Source organism: Lemur catta, chromosome 14, assembly GCF_020740605.2.
Source record: "Lemur catta isolate mLemCat1 chromosome 14, mLemCat1.pri, whole genome shotgun sequence".
Classification (NCBI taxonomy): Eukaryota; Metazoa; Chordata; class Mammalia; order Primates; family Lemuridae; genus Lemur; species Lemur catta.
Window position 1 is genome coordinate 65,743,680 of NC_059141.1, and position 24,208 is coordinate 65,767,887.

Below are 24,208 nucleotides of genomic sequence, written 5' to 3' on the forward strand. Positions count from 1 at the left end.
ATAAGCCAGGTATAATAGCATGCTTGTAGTCCCAGCTACTAGGGAGGATGAGGCAGGAGGATCACTTGAGCCTAGGAGTACAAGACTGCAGTGAGCTATGATCATACCACTGCACTCCAGCCTGGGTGACAGAGTGAAACCCCGTCTCTAAAATAAAATAAGGATGAGGGTGAAAATGTTCAAATATTCCTCTTGACATGATTGTGGTTTTATAGCCTATATAAGACTGCTGACATGTGAAGAATACTGTAGCGTTTAGCTACATCAAATAAAACAGATTAAGAGTGAGAACAGTCCAACAGGTCCAGCCTCCCCCTTCTATTTAACTCTAGTCATATGTTGCTACTTAGTCCAAACACACATTGAGCACCCACTCTGTCTGGGAAATCAGATTGAGTATTATGTGGAATAAACACAAAGATAAATAATGCAACATTTCATCTCTGAGAAAACACCAAATGGCAGATAACCCAGGTGCAGTGGGAGGGCCCAGAGACCCCAGGAGCCCTGGAATGGGAAGCCACAGTGGCTTCCGTGAAGTCTTTGGCAGCGGCATTTGTAGCCATGGTCTGGGCCAGGGCCAAGGCCGTGGAGCTCATGGAGGCAAGGCCGAGGACAAGGAGTGGATACCCGTCACCAAGCTGGGCTGCCTGTTGAAAGACATGAAGATCAAATCCCTAGAGGAGATTTACATCTTCACCCTGCCCATCAAGGAGTACAAGATCATTGACTTTTTCTGTGGGCATCTCTCAAGGATAAGGTTTTGAAGAGTATGCCAGTGGAAAAGCAGACCCACGCTGGCCACTGGACCAGGTTCAAGGCATTTGTTACCACTGGGGACTACAATGGTCACAGGGGTCTGTGTGTTAAGCGCTTAAGAGGTAGCCACTGCCATCCGAGGGGCCATGATCTGGCCAAGCTCTCCATTGTCCCCATGCGGAGAAGCTACTGGGAGAACAAGATCAGCAAGCCCAACACCATTCCTTGCAAGGTAACAGGCCACTGCAGCTCTGTGCTGGTATGTCTCATCCTTGCCCCTAGAGCAACTGGCATCATCTCAGCTCCTGTGCCCAAGAAGCTGCTGCTGATGGCTGGTACTGATGACTGCTACACCTCAGCCAGGGACTGCACTGTCACCCTGGGCAATTTTGCCAAAGCTACTTTTTATGCCATCTCCAAGAGCTACAGCTATCTGACCCCTAACCTCCAAAAAAAGACTGTATTCACCAAGTTTCCCTACCAGGAATTCACTGAACATCTTGTCAAGACCCACATCAGAGTCCCTGTGCTGAGGACCCAGGCTCCAGCTGTGGCTACACCATAGCATTTTTATACAAGAAAAATAAAGTGAATTAAGCCTATTGTTTAAAAAAAAAATTAAAAAAAAAAAAGCACCATCTCTATCCTCTAGAAACTAACTCACTACTTTTTGAGGTAAAAATGCTATATAACAACCATATAGGTTATGTATATTGGCCTCACCTTTTCCCTCTACCAATTGCCAATCTCAAATAGTCAACTATTACCTTACACAAATAATTCCTAAATCTCTCAGAGTAAGAGACTGTGGCATAAGACCCATATTTCTGGGTGCTAGACTATTCCCCTTGAATATCTTGAACTAGATCAAGAAATATTTACTGAGCATCCGCGATGAACTAGAAAACAGGGCTAGATGCCCTGGAGAAGTTTAGTCTCACAAGAATGCAGACATTTTGTAGACAGATCATGTCTTATGTGACAAGTACATGGAGTTGTGCACAGGCACCACTGTAAGCACAGAGAGGAGTGTTTAGCGGAGGTTGAAAGGACAAAAAGGGTACCCAGAGGAGATAAAGATTGAGCTGAGTATTGAAGGATGGATTAAGAGCAAGCAAACAGCATAATGGAGAACCACAAATAATTTAGTCATTAGACTATCAAGCTTGGAGCAGGAAAGTGGCATGAAATGATGCTGGAGAGGTGGGCAGAGGCAAGGTCATGGCTGCCATAAATATAGCCCAATAGAGCTGAAAATAGATGAAGTGCCACAGAAGGTTTTAAGATATATGCTTCAGATAGCTCACTGTGTGTGAGCAGCATGAAAGATGGATTCAAAGGGACCAACACTGTATGCAGGGTCAGCTAGATGACTGTTGCAATCTACCAGCTAAATCACAATGACGATATAGATGAGACACGTGTGACAGAAACAGAGGCAACACTTAAGAAGTGCTTAGGAAGTAAAATTGTGGCATCTTACCATAAGATGAGGGAATGGTAGATCAGCAGGAGAGGTGGCTGAGACACAGTAGGACAACTAAGATGATTAACAAATTCTGGCTTGAGTGAATGAATAGATAGACGATAGAACCATTCACAGATAGAGAATCTGGAGTAGGAGTGGTAATATGGCTAGTTTTAGGTACTCATGGAATATCCACGTGTATAAATCCAATGGGCAATTAAATTAGAAGCTGACGGAGAGAAGATCTGAAGATAAAAGATTAAAATGTCACCTGCATTAAGTGGCATTTGAAGTTCTTAGCCCAAGCTTCCAGATAGCTGAACATGTGGATGCTCCTGGAGGGTGGGGCATCAGAGGAGGGCATGGAAGATCCACACCTCTTCCCACATGACTTGCCCTATGCATCTCTTTGTAATATCCTTTATAATAAACAGGTAAATGTAAAACCAAACAAACAAAAAAATAAAGTTCTTGGCACTATGCTAAGTGTTAGGGACATAAGAAAGAACAAATCACAGCCTCTTACAAGGAAGAGTATAGAAGATGGGTAAGTAAAAAGTCGACTACAGGACTTTGGGTAATAATGATGTGTCAACACAGGTTCACCAATTTTAACAAACATACCACTCCAGTAGGGAATATTGATAATGGGGATGCTATGCATGTATGCATAGGGGCAGGGAGTACATGGGAAATCTCTGTATCTTTGCTCAATTTTGCTGTGAATCCAAAACTTCTCTAAAAAAGAAAGTCTAAAAAACAATGTTTTAAAGTAAATTACAGAAGTGACAGCCACACACAATACTAAAAGTCAAGCAGACATTAACCAGGCATCGGGGAAAGAGGGAGGAGGCCAGAAAAGGTACAGTGATATATATGTACCCTAAAGTATGATTCTGTTTTGGACATGCTGAACTTAAGGAATAGAATAAGACTAGCTTTCCCTTTGCAGAAACAAGAAAGAGATGAATAAAGAATACTAAAACTCTTGACGTGAAGAAACTGGAAGAATTTCCCTTTTAGATGGCCTCAAATCTCTCAGTGAGGTGTGAAGTAGGAGCACATGGACAGTGTAGTGTGGATAAAGATTAGAAAACAACAAAAAGGTTTGGCATCATAGAGTAATGAGAAAATATATAAAAGACAACAAGAACCAAAGACCAAGTTAAGATTCAATAACATAAACTTTTAGTAAGGCCTATCAGTAAGATGTATTATTTCCCTCCTCCCTCCTTCCCTTTCTCCCTCCCTTCCTCATTACAACTGTGTTTTGCAAGTGTGTTCCATGGAATACTAGATACAAGGGAAATAAGCGGTTACACAGAAACTGTTTATAAAATAAGTCTGGAAAAAATGTTTAATAAAACAAAACTAAACACATTTCTTTACTGTAAGACTACACAAAACCATTCCCAGTTGGAGAATATAATGTGCAGTATTTTCCACCATGTTAACCCTTTATTTACAAAGTATTTGAGTGATACAACCTAGGACACAGTGGGCCAGCAGCAAAGGGGTAGAAGCAGAGGACACCTTAAAAAACAGAGAACACAGTAGGAATAATGGAGTAGAAAACTTAAGAGGCTGTGGCAGGAGAGGAATTCAGAACTTATGACCCCAGAGAAGGAGCTGGCCCAGGGGATAATCAGGCCCAAACTCTGGTCATCTGTGATCATGTGGGTTAACGAAGTAGAGGGTCTCACACACAGACTTGGGTCTGACTAGTAAATGGGTCATCAATACAAGTATCAATCAAGTTGCCCAAGTTGATGTCAGGTAACAGGTGAGAGGAAGGTGGTGTCAAAGATGGGCAGATAATAAGAATGGGAAGAGGGAATATGACCAGATGGCAAAGGATTCAAATGAACAAAGACTGGAATGTGGTAGGTAGGCGTCCTCCCTAAGTCAGTGCTTTTAAATGATGCCAGATCTAAGGCCATAGGCCACGAAGGCCTACTTTTTCTAAGCTCCTCTTCTTTCTACCTTTAATTCAAGTCTTTGACCTTATAGGGCCTCTCAAACTTTATTCAGTTGGTTTTTATAATGAATCTTCCCCTTTTCCTAACCATTTCCAATTGACCTAATGTTTGGGCAGTATGTTCAAACTGATTCAGTTTCTTTCCTAGGTGCTATGTCAAAGACCGACTGACAGCACGCACCACAGTCCACAGATAAAAGATGAGACCTCACTTAGATACAAATTCTCTAAGCGTTGGTTTTTAGTTCTTCATTTGTCAAAAGGAAATATTAATAGTGTCTACCTACCGTGGTGGTTGTTAGAATTGAATGAGACAAAGCATACTGGTTAGACTAGGTACATAGTATAGCTCTCAATAATAAGCACTATTACTGTCTCCACCAGATAATCAAAAAGGATGCTCCAGCAAACACAGAGGAGACATCTACAAGGAGGATCTTACAGACAGGGTAAATGTGGGAGGAGATAGGGTTATGCCTACAATAGACAAAAGTTTCCAAGAGAAGGGCCGCTGGAATGGTCTGCAACTTAAGCAGCAGGATTGGAATAAGTGTCTAGGAGTATAAAGGGAGACAGGAGTCAGCTATCAGTGCATGTTGCCACTTTATCCAGTGAGCAGTGGCAATAAGCAGTTTCAACATTTCACTCCCAGTGGAAGATGCCCCTTGTTTATCTTGAAGCTAGGTTTCCCAGGGCTGATGTAGATTAGCCCAATAGCAAGGATTATCTTAATATACATCACTTTGCAGTTCATGTGAAAATATTCCATTTTACACTATGCTGCAAGTGGTTCTCACTGTAGAAAATGTCTTTTTGTAGTGTTTTTCACATAATCAAAGAGCATTTGTGGCAACAAGGCACTATGTCACTCAGCTTACTAAAAATTTCTTTAACACACTATAAAAAACAATTGTTTAGCCTGCTTAGAATCGGACAGCCTCATGTAGTTAATCATTACCTGCCATTACCATTGAAATCAATCACGGATGAGTACTTTTCTCCAGCAGTACTGACACTAAAATATTCGGTAGACCACAGCACTAATGGCATCTCCCCACATAAGAGGACAACGGGCCTATTTAGTCTTTGTGACCAAGTTTACTGTTCATTTATATAGGCTACACATTGAAATAGTATATAAATTTAAAAACAGATGTAATGTTCTGTTTTTATTTACTCTTATTATTATCAGAGACAGATCTCACTTTGTTGCCCAGGCTTAAAGGCAGTGGCATGATCATAGCTCACTGCAACCTCAAACCCCTGGGCTCAAGCAATCTTTCTGCCTCAGATTTCCAAGTAGCTGGGACTACAGGCACACGCCACCACGCCTGGCCAATTTTTCTATTTTTTGTAGAGATGGGGTCTCACTGTTGCACAGGCTGGTCTCGAAGTCCTGACTTCAAGCAATCTTCCCACCATGGCCTCCCAAAAGAGCTAGGATTATAGAGCATGAGCCACCATGCCCGGCCTACTCTTGCTATTTTTATCTTCAGACAATATATAGTACAAGGGTCCTCCTAAGGTTAAATATGAGACGCTACATGTAGATAAAAGTATTTAGAACTTACCCAAAAGGCCTATACCATTTATTTCTAATGAGTAGCAACATAAGAAGAGTAAACGTAAATTTTAACAGGAATTATAAATCAAGGCATCATGTCAAACTGTATAAATTTAAAAAAATGCAAAAAACAAAAAACCATCTCAGAGCTAGCTGATAAAGACAGATATAAATCATGGGAGAGATTAAAACATGGAATTATTTTCACCCCTCTAAGAGAATAGATTTTTCGATAATGAAATCAATGCCACTGCAAAATATAAAAAGAATACCTTCTATTGCTATTTGAACCAAATGAATAAATGAAAGGTTGGAGTTACAGGACACTAATGTGTTGGCTTAATTTCATTCTTAGAATACAGGAGGAATTCTGAATGGATTTTCACTTGTGATCATCTATAACTTCCAACCTTCTAGTCTACTACATACATAAATATGACCCAGACAGTGTTTCACAAACACAAAATAACAACTCTAATTTCATCAGTGATCTAATGCATGAAGGGCTCACCTAAGACTGATCTTCCATGATATCTCAGCAAGTTTATAAAAGCAGAGTGTCTAGTTCCAATTAGAGCAATTCATCCTACGGGATACGCGCTATTTAAAAGAAATCATGAATATGAGACCCTTAACATATGTCCCAATCCAAAAGCACACATTAACCAAACAAGGGGGGATATTCCACATATTTCATGTAAATCTAAAAGTCACAATTCATCTTTTTTAATATTTTAGTGACTCTGATTAGCTCCCTTTTGGTTCCTACAGTTCTCATGAATTAAATTAAGTTGAGCTGTAAAGTAATGCAGACCTTATTGATTCCAGAGACTGTGAGTCACCAAGGGAAGAAGTCCAAAAAGGTTAAATTTCCACTGAACTCCAAATCAGAGGTTCGAAAGCTAGAGAGATAAAGACATTAGCTGTAGTCTTATGAAACATTCAAGGCTGCTTTCATTTGATTAGGAGTTTGCTACAGGTTCTTTATGACAAATATTTCAAGGACACTTTAAATTTTTTAGGCTGTGAAGAAAGGCCCAGGAAAAACAGATTATCTATGAAGAATTCTAAATCAGAAGCTAAGGAACAATTTGTTTATATACACTCAGAAACTTACTTGTGCATTATCAAGAAAACCAAAAAGCTATCATGGAACAAAGGCCACATTCCTTACTAGTTATTGGATAACAAAACCTGTTCTTATTTGTTAACAGTGGTTACAACAATCTATTGCCTTAGGCCAGCATTCCCCAAACTATTCTAAAAAACACTGACGGTCTGAAATGTTTATTAGAGAGTTGGGAGAGTGAAGGAAGGAGAAAAGAAATCCTCTAACAATATTTTTGTTCCAAAATTTTTAATATACAAAAAGTACTAAGTAAATTTGATACAGTCATAATAATGAGATAAGCTACCCATAATAGTATGCCACACTTCAAAAGGCCAGGAAATGTATAACATACCACTTATGCATAAATGCATCTGCTTTATGCTATTGAAAGACAGCTGATTTATGCTATGATTTTTGCCTAATAATCTAAGTATATATTTTAACTTTTTATTACATAATAAAGACATGAATCAAAATATAAATTTCTTCTAGACATTACTCTATATATGTGAGATACCTTTCTGGCAATCTATTTTTAAAAAGCTAATTTTTTTTTCCTGAGTTTCTACTGATGTTCTGCCAAAATGTTATTTTCATTAAACACAAGTATGACAATACATGCCTCAATTTGGGGGACAATAAATTATGTTGTACCTGTTTTTTAAACTTAAAATGGCACATAAATAACTGACAAAAAAGATGACAGGCATAATAATTTGATCCACTTAATCTGCATTCCCTCAAAATTCAATATGACCCCCATTAACCTTTTATTTATTTTATTTTACTTCTTTACTTTTGTGAGACAGAGTCTCCCTCTGTTGCCCAGGCTAGAGTGCAATAGTGTTATCACAGCTCACTGCAACTTCAAATTCCTGGGCCCAAGCAATCTTCTTGCCTCAGCCTCCCAAGTAGCTGGGACTACAGGGGCATGCAACCATTTCCAGCTAATTTTTTTTATTTTTTGTAGAGATGGGATCTCACTATGTTGTTCAGGCTAGTCTTCAACTCCTGGCCTCAAGTCATCCTCCTGCCTCAGTCTCCCAAAGTGCTGGGATTTACAGGTGTGACCCACCGCACCTGGCCCCCACCTACCTTTTAAAATTAAGTAGCACATAAACAAGAATGCAAGTCCATTACTGAGAAATTTATACATTCTTATTTATAGCAAAAGAGACTTTAAACAGCCTTTCTCTGACAAGACATAGGGCAACAGCTGATAGGACAATACATATTCAATATTTTAATAACTATAGCAAAGATACACAATACACAATTTCCAAGTTGCAATAAAGAATCTATTTTGTATGTATGATTTGAAGTATTGACCTAATGCTATAGATAGATAGATAGATAGATAGATAGATAGATATAAAAAATACTTTCTTTTTAAATTATGGCTTCCAAAGAGAAATATGTGATTAGCTTTGTCACAGCAACAAAACCTTTCTGAAGTCTAAACTTTTCATTTTTTATTTTTAAATGTCCTCTCATTCCTATACTCCTATCTCTCACTCTCCACTTTTAGCAGCCACAGATGCAAAAAAACAAAAGCAAAACCAAAACTAACTCATTTACTCACTCATGGCATCCTTCATGGATAAACCAATGGAAGGAAGAAATGAGAGGTACATATATCCTTATACATCCCTATCTATACATGGAAAGGAAGATGGAATAGTCATTAAAATCCTTAGGTTTCCTTTCAAGGACTAATTCATTTGCCAAAAAAGTTTGCTATATAAATCAACTGTAGAATTTAAAGCTCTTTATAATAAATAATTAACATTTTATACTTATTGTGAAACATTTATTCAAAAAGTACATAAAATATATATGTGTAGTCTAATGAATAATTATCAAGTAAACATCCATTTTTCAATTACCATCCAAATATAGAAACAGAAACCAGCATCACAGAAACAGAAGAAGCCCCTCTTAAACACACCTCCATGCTCCTCTTCAGTCACTATGGCTTTAATGTAAATTTCACAAGGTAACACACTAACATGAAATGAAATAATGCCGCAGGTGTTTTAAGACAGAAGGATTTAAAATTCCTCTAAAATGCATTAATAAAGACTATTTCTAACATACAGGACATTTTGTTAAACTTTCCTGTGAAAAATGCCAGGAGTAATTATATTGATTCATTTAGAATATAAATTACAGAAGTGTTTGAATTTAATTTTCTGGAACACCACATAGGAGGGCCATAAAACAGATTGTTACTAGCACTTCCAACAGCTGGTATTGAGGAAGACCAATATTAGCACTCACGATGCAAAAAACACTAAATAATGGCCATTTCTAATCAGTAGCACCTAAATATATAACTATAAATTACAAATTAACAGATGGAGCTCTGTGATCTTTGCTGGCTTCTGACAAAACAATAAAAGCTTAGGCAATACTCCTCACTTCCATACCAACAGAGGATGCTCACATAGCAGGATGGGATTCTGGGTCCCTTACTTCTTGTGTTGGATACTAGTATGTAGATAATCACAGTAACACATAATCACATTAAGCAACTGTTGATACTAACTCTGCTTTTTGCAAGGTAGTTTGGGTTACAAAACCCATTACTCACAGAATTAAGCAAAAAAAGGTTTTAAGGATTAATATCAACAGCCCCAAGGTAAACTTAACTGCAAAATATTAATTTTGGTATGATGTCAAATTTGAACTTGATTTTTTTCCTTAGCAAAAAAACGCACTCAGAGTTCAATGTGGCATTAAGTAAAGAATTTCCAAATTCTGTAATAAACAATGTTTAAGAACCCTTTTATAAAGAAGCACTTATTGTCCGGAATGTAGACAGATAATCCAAAGAAAATATAATTCATTTATAATTTAAAACCTAGCCAAACAATTGTTTCCCTTGCCCTAAAAATTTCCTTTTCTTCCACCAATCCCACATATATATTTGACACTTGCTTCCTCTCACTAACCACTGCAAGCTTAGGCAATGTTGTCCCCATGGGCCATGACTTGATAAAGTTCTATATTAGTATCTTTGGAGATTTGATGGATAGAAAAACACAACTGTATTAAACATCCAAGGGCTTCTGTTAAGTACACTGACAATGACAGAATAGCAAACAGTCACAGGGAAAAACACCTTTGAATGTCTAGATACGCTTTATACAAATAGATTTTCTCAAATCTCTTAACACTGGAATGGCTGAGCAAATGATTCATCAATTTGATGGAATATTATGCAACCATTAAAGTTAAACACTATAAAGCTATATAACAGAAGATTTCATAATACAGAATGAAATGAACATACATTTATATCTAACTAAAAGACATCATATACATGGGCAAATACTTGGAGAATACAATAAGAAATGAATATTTGGTATAGTTGTGGGGACTCCTCTAATTCTCCATGTTTACAAAATAAATAAAAATAAGAAGGTCAAAAATGCAAGGACTTCTGTAAAACTATCATCAGCACCCTTGGTAATCACCTCATATTTATGATCTACATTAAACACACCAAAACTTGCTATATATTACCCTTTCAGGCATGCTTCCGGACAAGGTCACCAGATAAAGGGGAAACAAGGTCCTGTCTGAGTATTCCGATTAAAAAGAGGGAAAAAAAATGACTACTTTAGCTCATAACAAGGTGACAGAGGTATTGTAACCAATGGCATGTTTACTGCCACCTCAAGGTATGAAATTTAACATGACTTCTTACCAAAATTAACCACTGTATCCAATTTAAGCCCCCCAAATTACAAAATACATATGTTATATTCCAATAAGGGACAAGGGAAAAGATTACATCAGTTTGATCAACTTTTCATTGCATAAGAAATTACATTTCTGTAAAAGTGAAAGACCTTTAGATTCAAGGATACCCTGAGATATCCAATTTCCTGACATAGCAATAAGACATCCATTATTTACTTTATGTCTTCCTTTAAACACCATATGGGTCCAAAGCTTGATAAGGTAATACTGAAATTACTGGCACTACCTCAAAATGCAGAATTATTGTTCTTTGTGTTACAAGAGAAGGAAATAAAAAATAAAAGAAAAAACAAAAATAAATAAATAAATAAAATGCAGAATTAGTTTGGATTCTATGCTAACATGATTATAAAAATTGCCCTTGGCAGTTGGGTTTTTTGCAAAATTAATCCTAAAATTCACAGTGAAATGAAAAGGATCCAAAATAGCCCAAACAAACTAAAAAAAAAACAAAGTTACAGGGTGCACACTTCCTGATTTTAAAACTTACTACAAAGTTACGGTAATCAAGACTGTATGGTACTGGCATAAGGATAGAAAAATAGATCAATGGAATAGAATTGAGAAGCCAGAAACAAACCCTCATATTTATGGTCAGTTAGTTTTGAAGGTACTGAGACAATTCAACAAGGATAGAACAGTCTTTTTAACAAATGGTGATAGGATGACTGGATATCCAAATGGAAAATAATGAAATTGGACCCTTAACTTATGCCATATATGAAAATTAAATCCAAATGGATATTCACATGGAAAATAATAAAATTGGACCTCTAAAATTAATGCAAAATGGGTAATGTACATAAGTATAAGAGCTAAAGCTGTAACATTCTTAGAAGAAACATAGGAGTAAATCTTCATGACCTTGAGTCAGCTTCTTAGATATGACCCCCAAAACAGAAGCAACAAAAACACTGATAAATTATACTTCATCAAAATTAAAAAAAAAAATTTTTTTTTAAACAGGATCTTGCTCTGTTGCCCAGGCTAGAGTGCAGTGGCACGATCACAGCTCACTGCAACCTCAAACTCCAGGGTTCAAGGAATACCCTAGCCTTAGCCTCCTGAACAACTGGGACTATAGGTTCGCACCTCCACACCCAGCTATTTTTTTTTTTTTTTTTTTTTTTGCAGAGAGAGGGTCTTGCCAAGTCGCCCAGGCTGCTGTGTTGGCCTCCCAAAGTGCTGGGATTACAGACATGAGCCATCGTACTTAATCAAGACAAAGGATTTGAATGGATATTTCTCCATAGAAGACATACAAATGCAAATGGCCAATAGGCACATGAAAAGATAATCAATATTAGTCATTACAAAAATGCAAGTAAGAACCACAATAAGATACTATTACATACTGACTAAAATGGCTAAAATAAAAAAGACACACATCATAAGTATTGGGGAAGATGTGAGGAAATTAGAACCTTGTATGTTACTGATGGGATTATAAAATGATATAGCCACTTCAAAAAACAATTGGGCAGTTCCTCAAAATATTAAAGAGTTATTATATAACCCAGCATTTCCATTCCTAGGTATATTCTTAAGAGAAATAAAAACATATGGCCACGCAAAAAAACCGTCCATTAATGTTCACAGTAGCATTATGGATAATAGCCCAAAGTGGAAACAACCCAAATGTCCATCAACTGATGAATGGATAAACAATATGTGGTATACTCACACAATGGAATATTATTCAACAATAAAAGAGTATAAAGTATTGATACATGGTACAATATGAATCATGAAAACATTTTACCAAGTGAAAGAAGCTAGTACATTTAACATGCTATTTAAATAATATATTTCCTTTAACTATTTTTCCTTCACACTTTATACTCTCAACCACCCAACGATTATGTTCTCTATGATATTTGCCCAATGACCCAAAATAAAACTCTTTTGCCCTTCCATGATCCAGTAGGCTCTACTAGGGCATTTCTTCTACTCTGCCTAATGATTACAGTCACCTGTGGATATGTCCGGTGCCCCTGCTTTCTGAGGATAAGGCTGTCAATCAATTCTGTATCTTTGGTAGTGCAGTGCTTTATATATAGGGGTATTCAGTGTTCTTTAAGGGATAAATATCATTACAATAAAAAGGACACATGTTTTAGGGTCTACTAGCCCCTTCATGTATCCAATGAATCATTACTGGTCACCTATTTTGTGCAGGAACTGAACTGAGCTCAAATCTAAATTTACTCTTTACATTATTTTTTTTATATATAATGTTGAAGAAGTTACTTAACCTCTCTAAACCTAATTATATTTTCCTTTCTAAACTGGAATATGCTATCCACACTTCACAAAGATGTTTGAGGATTAAATGCAGCAATATATTCCTTTTAGTATATTCCTTTTAGTATATATCCTCAAGAAATATTATTTCCTTTTTTTCTTCTTTTCTCAAAAGCAGCTAAACAATTTTCTTTAGGTATGTAAAAAAATGTTATAGAGAGAGAATATACTCAAGAGAAAAGTGATCTCAAACTTTCAAGGCAAGTTAAATTTCAAATTTATAATTTATTTTATAAACCCTGTATTTTATTATTAAAATTATTTATTCAAAGTCTGAGAAGTAATTTAAATCAGGGAACTCTCATATCTCACACTGATATCACTATAGTTGCTAGCTATAGTTGCTAGAAAATTACTTTATCCTAACCAAAATTTGCTTTTCCAAAAGGATTATCTATCTTATAGGTATACTTTCTTAGGCAATAAAGTTAACATATTAAGCCTGTATGCTACAGAAGATATTGTACAGGGTGCTTTTATATACTATCTAACTTTGAAAGTAAATATACTGAGAAGGGCACAGTGATATAGGATTCTTACATAACTGCTGGTTAGAACTGAAAACTCAAAGAACCTTCTAGAAAGATAAATTGGCAGTATGTACCAAAGGCCTCAAAATCAACATACCCTTTGATCTGATAAGTATATTCCTAAAACTCTATCCTCAGGAAACAGGCCATGATATAAAAGGTTTAGGTACAAAGACATTCATTTTAAATTATAACATTAAAAAAATCCACATTTAATATGCAGAAGTGAATAGAATTACATTTTTTAAAATATTAAGAGTGATTATTTATGGGCCGGGCACAGTGGCTCACGCCTGTAATCCTAGCACTCTGGGAGGCCGAGGCAGGCGGATCGTTTGAGCTCACGAGTTCAAGACCAGCCTGAGCAAGAGCGAGACCCCGTCTCTACTAAAAAAAAATAGAAAGAAATTAGCTGGACAACTAAAAATATATAGAAAAAAAAAAATTAGCTGGGCATGGTGGTGCATGCCTGTAGTCCCAGCTACTAGGGAGGCTGAGGCAGGAGGATTGCTTGAGCCCAGGAGTGTGAGGTTGCTATGAGCTAGGCTGACACCACGGCACTCTAGCCCAAGCAACAGAGTGAGAGAGACTCTGTCTCAAAAAAAAAAAGAATGATTATTTATGGGTAGCAAAATCATAGGTAATTTTTATGGTCTTACTTCTTTATGTTTTCTTATTGGCCTTACTATATGGTCTTACTATATTTTATATTTAAGTTTCTTGTAATTCAGATATGTTAATAAAGACCTTTTTTTTGTGAAGAGGCAAAATAAATTTTTCAGAGGTAAGAAAGTAACAATGTATTTGATTATCATGCTAGAACTTTAAAAGTGATGTCAGATACATTAGTTAGATCCTTAAAACCTGCTGGTAAGGTGGCTAAAGTGGTGATCTTGTCCATTTAACAAGTGAGGATAATAAGGTGCACAGGTCATGTGACTTGCCCAAGGTTACAGAGTTGAGACTAAGAAACAGTAATTCCCACTTTTAACTCTATGCTCTTTTTTCCATCAGTGATTCTCAAAGTGTGGTCCCTGAACCAGCAGCAGCAGCAGCATCTGGGAACTTGTTAGAATGCAAAGTCTCAGGTCTCAACCCAGAGCTACTGAATCTGAAACTTGGAGAGGGTGGTGGGCAGCAATCTTTGTTTTAACAAGCCCTCTAGGATTCAGATACACAATAAATCCAAGAACACTGCTGTGTATTATACTGCCTCACAAATACTTAGTTAATTTAATATTTCTGGGGGATAAAAGAGGTGGTGGTGTTATTTCTACTACTTTCAATTGCATTTGTATATTTTTAGGCTCTTCCAAATTAACAGGAGGTATTAATCATAAGGATTCACAATAGTCTTAATGTTTGATATCTGAAAATTTAATTATAACCAACCACTTTCTTTTGGATTACCACCAGCAGTCCTAAGGTATAGACAGATCTTTAGCACAGTAATGTCACAGGAAATGAACTGATGAGAATACTGAATATCACTAGCTAAACATCCTCAGAAAAAAAGTTTGTTATATTTGGATATGTTGTGTGTACGGGCAGGGAGTGGGGGCAGAAATCAGAAACATATCAATTTTTATTACCTTGAACTGTTACTTCTCAATAATATTCTCCTGACCTTGGTAACCCTGAAAATCATATGACTACCTGATCTATTGAAATCAAGTTCATAAATATTTATGGAGCACTTGCTATATGTAAGGCAGTGTATCAGGGGCTACAGGAGCTATAAAGCTGAGTAAGATCCAGTTTCTGGCCAATAAAACTTTTAACCTACTAGATGATGTCAACATTTCACAAATAATGCAAAGAGAGGGAGTACTACAAAATAAATTTTAAAAAAAATTGTCATGGAAATTCAAAGAAAGGTGACATCTCATTTTGGAGAAGGCAAACAGGACAATATGAGTCCGGGAAGACAGAATTTCAAAAGAAAAGTGAATAAGGGGGCATATCAGTCTCTGATTGCAGAGAAAATGAGACAACAGGTAACAGGGCAAGGTGTGTGCAGAGAGACAGCATATCATGACCATGACTGCAAACTATGTCACCTTAGCCAAGCAAGTTCATCTCCAAATTGCAACTACTCACTTGTGAAATAATAATAATAATTATCTTATTTACCTCATGGAGTTATTTAACTGAAAAAAAGCCAGAGAGAGAAAGGCTCGAACATAAAGAAACAACATAGGCCATGTACAAAGTTCAGTAATTATTTTCTATTAGATAATCATAAATTGTGCAGTATTTCAAAATGTTTCCAATTCAAAAATTACTTTCAGTTTGTATTATTAATAAATGAAGCACACATAATTTGGATGACTAAAAATAACATTAGAAGAGCAGAAAAATCAAATTATAAACAATTTTTTAAATAGATTATATATAAAAGAACCTTTTTTGGGGGGGAGTTTAATTAGTTAGCAAAAGAATATTGCCATTGTTTCCTCTGGTAAGTAGCCTGGCAGTTTCTTTGAAAACTAAAAATACATTTGCCAAACGACTCAGCAATTGCACTCTTTGGCATTTTTATCCCAGAAAAATAAAAGCCTATATTCATGCCAAAACCTGTACATGAAAGTTCATAGTACCTTTTGTTGTAACAGCCAAAAACTAGAAACAACCCAAACGTCCTTAAATAGGTCTATTATAAACAAATTATGATTCATCTGTACTACTACTAGAATACTACTCATCAATAAAAAGGAAAAAAATTATTGATACATTTGAATGGATCTCAAGGGAATTACGTTCAGTGAGAAAAGGCAATTTGAAAAGGTTATATACTGTAACTCCACTGAAATAAAAAAAAAAAAATTATACAGAGATGTAGAACAGATTAGTGGCTGCCAGGAGTTAGGAAGGAGTGAAGTGTGGTTATTAAAGGGCAACACCAGTGAGCCACGTGGTATGAAACAGTTCCGTATCTAGACTGTAGTGGTAGTTTACATGAAGCTTCAGTAACATAGGATATAATCATTAATAACTACACACATATACAAATGACTACCTGTAAAACTGGTGAAATCTAAATAAGCTCTCATGTCTATTTCCTGGTTTTGATATTATATTATAGTTACACAAGTGATCAACATCAGAAAAGGTAGGATGAAAGGTGCCTAGAATTTCCCTGTACACTTCTTTGCAATTTCTTGTGATTCTATAATTTTTTCAAAATAATATGTTAAAAAAAAAAGTATACTGCCATTTGTTTCAAAATGGATGATACCCACTCTGCTAATGGTACTGTGAAAGTGATATTGTTATCCATTGTTAGCAGCATAGTAAATTGCTATAACCCCTGTGGAAAATGATTTTACAGCATATATACAGAGCCACTTTTGTGCCCTTTGACCCAGCCATTTAATTTATGGAAATCACCTAAAGAAACAATATCAAATGGGGGGGGAATATATATATTTTTGCATATACATATACAACAATGTTACTACAGGGTAACTGAGAACAAGGTAAAATTGGATGAAGCCTAGATGTTTGAGAATATAGGAATCATTAAATTAAATTCTCAAAATCTAGTCATGGACTAATATGTATTCATTGATAATGTTAGTAATGGTTTGACAATATAACAGAAAATGCATATTATAAGAGAATAAAACAAAATTCAGTACTAACTCCTATCTACCTAAGATAAGTATATAAATTAACAGAGATCCATTTTATAAAAAGATAATAATGTTAGTGTGGCAGAATTGTGGGTATTTTTCTCAAACCTTCTTACAGAGTTGACATATTATTTTCATAAAGAAATAAAAATACTTTTACCTTATCCCAGAAATCAATCAAAGCTGTAAAGTCCCATTTCTTAGAATATGCCACATTGTATTTCAGAATAGCATCCTATGAAAAAAGCAGAAACAAAAACTCATGATATAGCCAAGTGAATTACCTATGAATAACCTCTTTTATGAACTACTTCCAGTAAATTTCTCAATGCTGGACAAGCTTCCTCCTACCATTAGCTACTCCACATCAGTAGCTATAGACAAATAGAATACATATTATTAAAATAATTTATTATTCACTTAAGAAAAGTGAGATTAGAAAGGTCAAGTAATAGGGGAAGAACACAATTACCCTAAAGCATTCATTCTAAATAAGATGATATAGTACAAATGGATAAAAACTGGACCTTGGGGGATAAAAAAAAACCCAAACTTACATACCACAATGATTTGTGGCCCTGAAAAGGGTCACACTATATACACACAGACATACAGTATACTAGTAGTATTAAAATTTCATGGGAAGGGAAATATTAAGAAAAAAATGTCTAAGAGGATCCTGAGGTAGTGGGCATAATGAAAACAAGACTGAGAAACACTAATCTAAAGCATAAAATGGTCTTTTTTCCTTTACTGTCTGCTATTTTTAGAAGATACATATAAATGGTTATCTTCCCCCAGCAGTTCACATAAATTACACATTTATGGGAAACAAAAAGTCAAAATATTATGCCATCTACTGGTATAACTTTAAACTATCTGAATAGGCAATATGATACACCTAGTTTCCAGGGTTGGATGTGCATAAGACAATCCATTAGTTGTGCAGAAAGAACTCTTATTTGTAATTATATTTTATCTCATCCTTGTAAATATCTATTTTGACTATATATATTATATTAATAAAGTAATAAATATGTACAATTTATAAACAATTATTTATATTGGTAATACACAAATTCTTTTTTACCAAAGAAGTACAAAAGTCTAAAAACCACTGTGTTAGATTACAATAAACCTTCCAAATCTCCTTATCATTGAAAAGGTTTTAAAAAATCTAATACTCTGCCAAAGAGCTTCCTGAAAAATACTTCATGCCATACAAATAATTACCAAGCATCTGGGTTAAAATATGAGCCAACAAAATATCTCTTATTTACTTGGAATCAGGGGATATCTAAGTTCCATCAGAAGAGAAAAGAAAAAAAAAACACAAAATAACATGGCAAGAAAGAGCTTTCATTTTTCTCTCACAAGCCATAAAATAAAATTTTCCATTAAGAATTAAAAGATTTTAAGTTTGTCTTTCTAATCACTGGTATCTGATTTCAGAACCTCACACAAAGTATGAAATAGGAATGCCTGTCAACAGGTGAATGGATAAACAATGCAGACCCTGGAGCAAACTACTGATCCACTCAACAACATGGATAAATCTTACAAAACTTCATTCTGAGTGAAAGCCAGACACTACGCCATACACACTATGTGATCCCATTCATGTAGAATGCAAGCTATAGTGAAAAAGAACAGATCAGTAGTTGCCTGGAGCCAAGGCAGAAAGGGGAATGGACCTCAAAGGAGAAAGAAGAGTCTTTGGGGATGACAGAAATGTTCCGTATATTGACTGTAGTGGGGGTTTCATACATATATGCAAATGTCAAAATTCATCAAATGATAACACTTTGAAAGGCTATACATTCTTATCCATAAATTATTCCTCAAAGTTGGTAAGGAAAGCATGTTAAGTAGCATTTGCATCCTATTTTAATTCTTTAATGTTTTATAATTAGCATTAAATTCTAACTCATATTTACTTTTACTTCAGTTTTCAAGTCTCAAAAGTAGTCTACTACAAGGTTGCCTGTAATTAGAAAAACTCTATTCTGAGCTATCAACTATTTGAGTGAGTTCTTTTTAGCTCATAATTCATAATAAGCACAAGCACAAAGAAGTCCTTTCTGAGCAAATTATCAGACACACTATAGAAATACTACTGTGTAAATAAATTTTTGAGGACACTTCTTCTTTAAACTCTGAACATCTCTAATCCTTATAAAGCCAACATCAAATGGTATATGAACAGCAAAAAGATCATTATGTTCAATTGGAGGTATTTAATGTTTCCCCCTTCCTCTCTCAAAGCATTCTTTCAGCAAAGGAAACAATTAACATAAGCAAATAGAAAAATCTCGATGGATTATTCTGTTCTGTTGAATCTACTGTAAGATAAACAAGAAAGGGAAATTCAAATGAAAGCAATCATGGCACACTAAGGAACTGCTAGAGAGGTGAACAGACTGTGTAATTTAGAACACTGTAATTATTCTGTGTTTAAGTATGAAGAAAAATACGAAAATTCTTAAAAAGAGCCCCTGTTTAGAAGGCCATAAAAAAATCTAAGATAGTGTTTTTCAAATAGTCTAGGGGTAGTATTATTCTTGAGTGGCCTGCTTCTATGTGAGTTTAGAATTTTGGTTTTCAGAAACAAAGGCCAAATGATGACACACTATAGGAAGGAAGGCTGGCACTTTAAATAGATAAAAATGGTGGCAAGATTGAGCCATCTTTCAACATATCACAGTATGGGTATGTTAAATGCTAAAGAACCTGGATCAAAGTGGTCACTATCACATTTATTTGCAAGCTTAAGTTCTGCATTAAGATCCTATCTTTGCATCCATCAACATCCATCAGTTGTTTGTGATTAGTAAGAAAAGGAATAAATACAAAATAAAGAATTTCTTCTTTATACAGTATTTTAAAAAATTTCTCAGCATATAATTTTGGGTTTTGGATCAGTGAATAAAAAATTTCTGTGCAAGAAAGGGGTATTGTACACACTGATAATTAGTATTTAAAAAAGGAGGATATTGACTACAAATTGCTTTCACTATGATAATGAACACAAATCAAATGATGGTTAGTTATTCTGGAAAAAAATCAAATTGATAATAGCTGTAAAAGCACTGTAAGAAGTTTATATTTAGTTTTATGTTTGTACATATGTAATCAACAGTACACTCTAAAAAGAAGTAAACCTTGGCAGACCTTGAGAATTTTTTCCTTTTAAAAAGAATCTATTTTTTTTTTAAAAGGAATCCATTACAAGATTGAGAAACACTATCCTCAAGGAATGAATTTTTCAAATACATTATGGTAAAACATGTCAATGTTTTTCAGGTAAAGAAAGAAAACAGGAACTATAGAAAGGTATAAAAGTTTAAGAATAAATTGTAAGAATAGGTGGAAAACATTATGAAATCCAAGAAACTGTATGTAACAAATTAAGTCTCTGAAAGAAAATGAAACCCATTTTCATGGAAGTATAAAAAATTCTGTCACTGTTTATACTTATAAAATCATTAGACATTTCCAGGGGTATAGTGTCCCCCAAAATATATATACTCTCCTATATTTTAGATATTAGAAAAACAATCTCATGGTTACCCTTACAGTCTTAAATGAAATATTAAAAAATCAAAAAATAAATTATTGCCAAAATATCAGATTAATAAATAAATTAGTAAACTACTAGAAGCTATATTAAGAGCAATAAAAAACAATGCTTAATGTATACTTTAATCATTAAGAAACTCAGCTTCCCTTTAGGCAAATATTGCTGAAGTCATAATTCTTTCCTGATTTACTTTTAAAGACATTTCAGCAACATTAAGCAACAATTTTAAAACAAAAAATAAAAGAAGCCTAGACTGAAGGAAACTGGATGGGGAATCAAGAAACAAAGGTCTTATTCCTGGTTCTCCAAATTGTGTGTGGCTCCAGGCAAGTCATTTACAACTCTCAATTCTTCTACTCATTTCCTAGTGACAGAGTGGGAAGCAAGAATGTCTTTAAGGAGTGTTCCTTAGTGCCAGGAAGCAAGCACTCTGCAAATGAAGAATGCTGTTACCTGATTCTATCAAGAAAATAAAATGTCTTAGAGGGAGAAGACACAGGCCCCATCTCTAAGAGCTACACGTAAGAGACAAGAATAGCAAAAAGAACATACCTTCAGGTTTTGGGGTCGTGTAAATTTGTTGAGAAGAGCAGTTTGAATAAGCTCCCACCGGCTCCCTGCAGTTCGCTCACCATTCTTTTAGGAAAAAGAAAAACATAGGAGGAAGCCATTCTAAGTTCTTTTGTATCATGGAATTAGAAACAATCAAGTACCAAACTATCTGTCAGAGACTAAAAGAACTTCAGTTTTGTTCTTACCTCATCTTCCACAGGGTACAAATTTTGTTCTGAACAAGGCATCTTAACATGCTTGTTATCCCACAAATCTTTATAATGTGTTGGAAAAGGTTTAGGAACTTCTCCTGCTCGCAAAAGATCTACCTGAAATAGAAGGTAAACAAGAAATTTTAAGTGCATAAAAACCAAGTGTACCTTCTATAAAATAATCCAAAGAAAGTATCCAAAGCAAATGCTATAAAATAGAGACCAGTTCCTAGGTAAGAAATCTCAACAGATCTCATCAGCTATTCCCATCCTCACCTCCACTCAATCAGTTTACAAGTCACCATGTTCTGTGCATTCCATCTCCATCCCATCTAGGCCCCAGGGCCTCATCAATTCCTTGCCTGAACTTCTGCCAACAGCCTCCTATCCTTCTCCCTAACTACAACTGCTCCCAGACACATTTGGCCCCCCATAAAACCCTTGTCCTCACTTAGGAATAACATTATCTTTCTAAAATATTCCCAGGCTTCTAATCTTATAATGCCCATACTCTGATTCCAAACGTTATTCTCTTTTTTATATACTTTCTTACGCCAACACTGTATATACTAGACAAGCCAGCAGATTTAAAATTCCTTAAACATAGCAAATTCACTTTCGTATCTGTATGCCTGTGTACATACTACTGTCTCTTTTTAGTACCAGTGCTACCAATTACCACCTCTGACTTTCCCTTTATCTGGTTAAACTTCTATTCTCACTTTCACAGCACAGCTCAATTTTTATTTCCTCTATGAAGTCTTTAGAAACTTTTAAATAGGCAGTGAGTTTATTTTCTCATGTTTTATTAGATTATCATATTAGAGCACACTTGTTTTTCCTTCCCTCATTAGACTCTAACTTTTTTGAGAATAATAACCATATTAATTAACTTTGTATTCCCGATATTTAAGACACATATATGTATATATGCATATGCTACTATATAGTAAGCATTAAATGTTTGAGGAAGGAGATATTTTAAACTATAAAAGTTTTAATTTTTGCCTATTCTGGATATTTCATATAAACAAAATCATACAGTATGTGGCCTTCTATGTCTGGCTTCTTTCAATTAGCACAATGTTTTCAAGGTTCATCCATGTGGTAGCATGTATCAGTACTTCACTGCAGAGAATCAAGTAATCACATAAATAAATATAAGATCTCAATTGTATTACACTATGAATCAAAGGTTCATGATGTTATTAGAACCTAGTCTAGACAGATTTAATTTAACTGGTGAACTTAGGGAAGGCTTTCTTGAGGAAGTGGCAATTGAGTTTAACTCAGGAAAAGAGAGGAAAGAAAAGAAGACTGTTCCTCAAAAAGGGAACAGATGGTCAGGTGCAGTGGCTCGTGCCTATAATCCTAGCACTTTAGGAGGCAGAGGTGGGAAGACTGCTTGAGGCCAGGAGTTCAAAACCGGCCTAAGCAAGAGCGAGACCCCATTTCTACAAATAGAAAAATTAGCCAGGCATAGTGGCATGCGCCTGTTGTCCCAGCTACTTGGGAGGATGAGGCAGGAGGATTGCTTGTGCCCAGAATTTGAAGTTGCAACTGAGCTATGATGACTGCACCATAGCCTGTAACTATCCTATAACTATTAATTCTGTAACTATTAATATCCCACATCTTAGAATATAACTAACGACTATTTATTTAAAAACTGTTCATTACACATATATCATATTATCATATTCAGGGGAAAGAATCTAGAAGAAAATACAACAAACTGTTAAACTCAGGAAATAGGACTAAGAGAGACTTGAGTTTTCTCTTATATATACTTTCATATAATAGTTGCATTTTTTTTACAATAACCCTATGTTACTTTGTAATAAAATATGTTTGAAAGAGATTTTAAAGATCATTGGCTATCTAAGAAATAAACAACAATTATAGAGATTAAATAATGATGGCATAAGATGCTTTGGGTTTTTTTTTCTTTGTGGCAGGTGGGAGAGAGAGGAAAGAGTAAAAAGTTAAAATTTAACTCCCTCGATCAATCTTTTCTTCAATTTTTCTTTTGTTTTTGAGACACAGTCTTGCTCTGTCACCCCCAGGCCAGAGTGCCATGGCATCAGCCTACCTCACAGCAACTTCAAACTCCTGGGCTCAAGTGATCCTCCTGCCTCAGCCTCCTGAGTAGCTGGGAATACAGGCGCACACCACCACGCCCAGCTAATTTTTTTTATGTTTTTAGCAGAGAAGGGGTCTGGCTTTTTTGCTCAGGCTAGTCTCAAACTCCTGACCTCAAGCGATACTCCCACCTTGGCCTCTCAGAATGCTAGGATTACAGGTGTGAGCCACTGCACCCGGACCTTTCTTCAATTTCTAACCATTAATATCTTCCCAGTCATCCAGACTAAGAAATTTAATTTTACATGCATCATCATAACTCCTTTCACTTATCACCCATATTTAAGAATTCACCATGTACTATGAACTTTACATCAAAAAAATGCAACTACCTATTTTCCTTTTTATTCCCATGATTATTACCCTATCTCAGTGATTTTCAAACTTTTTTAAATAGCAGAACTCTTTTTTCCCCTAAGAAATTCGACATGAAATAATCTCTAAATCAAATGAAAGCTGTTTTTATAAATACAATTTTTACAGTAACTTTTACTTACTCTAACATCAATAAGTGACAATGAAGCAGTTTTACAAAATACAAAATTTGAAATTAGGAGTTAGGGATGATAGCTAAAGCTTACATCAATCTACCATTTAATTTACAT

At 35.4% G+C, this 24,208-nt stretch overlaps 2 protein-coding genes across 4 annotated transcripts in view; one reads left to right on the top strand and one right to left on the bottom strand.

The window, feature by feature from the left end:
* PARG (poly(ADP-ribose) glycohydrolase) overlaps positions 1-24,208 on the bottom strand; it is a 120,066-nt gene that overhangs the window by 81,679 nt on the left and 14,179 nt on the right. For all 3 annotated transcript variants that reach the window (XM_045567977.1, XM_045567975.1, XM_045567978.1), the window contains exons 5-7: positions 21,456-21,578; positions 21,250-21,333; positions 17,278-17,352 (exon numbers count right to left, since the gene is read on the bottom strand). In XM_045567977.1, coding sequence (XP_045423933.1) covers positions 17,278-17,352; positions 21,250-21,333; positions 21,456-21,578 — 282 coding nt within the window. The remainder of the gene's footprint in view (positions 1-17,277; positions 17,353-21,249; positions 21,334-21,455; positions 21,579-24,208) is intronic.
* LOC123649796 (40S ribosomal protein S2-like) lies at positions 459-1,363 on the top strand. The gene is given in 2 exon segments (XM_045567979.1): positions 459-741; positions 744-1,363. Coding segments are annotated over 2 exon segments (864 nt in total). The 3' UTR covers positions 1,325-1,363.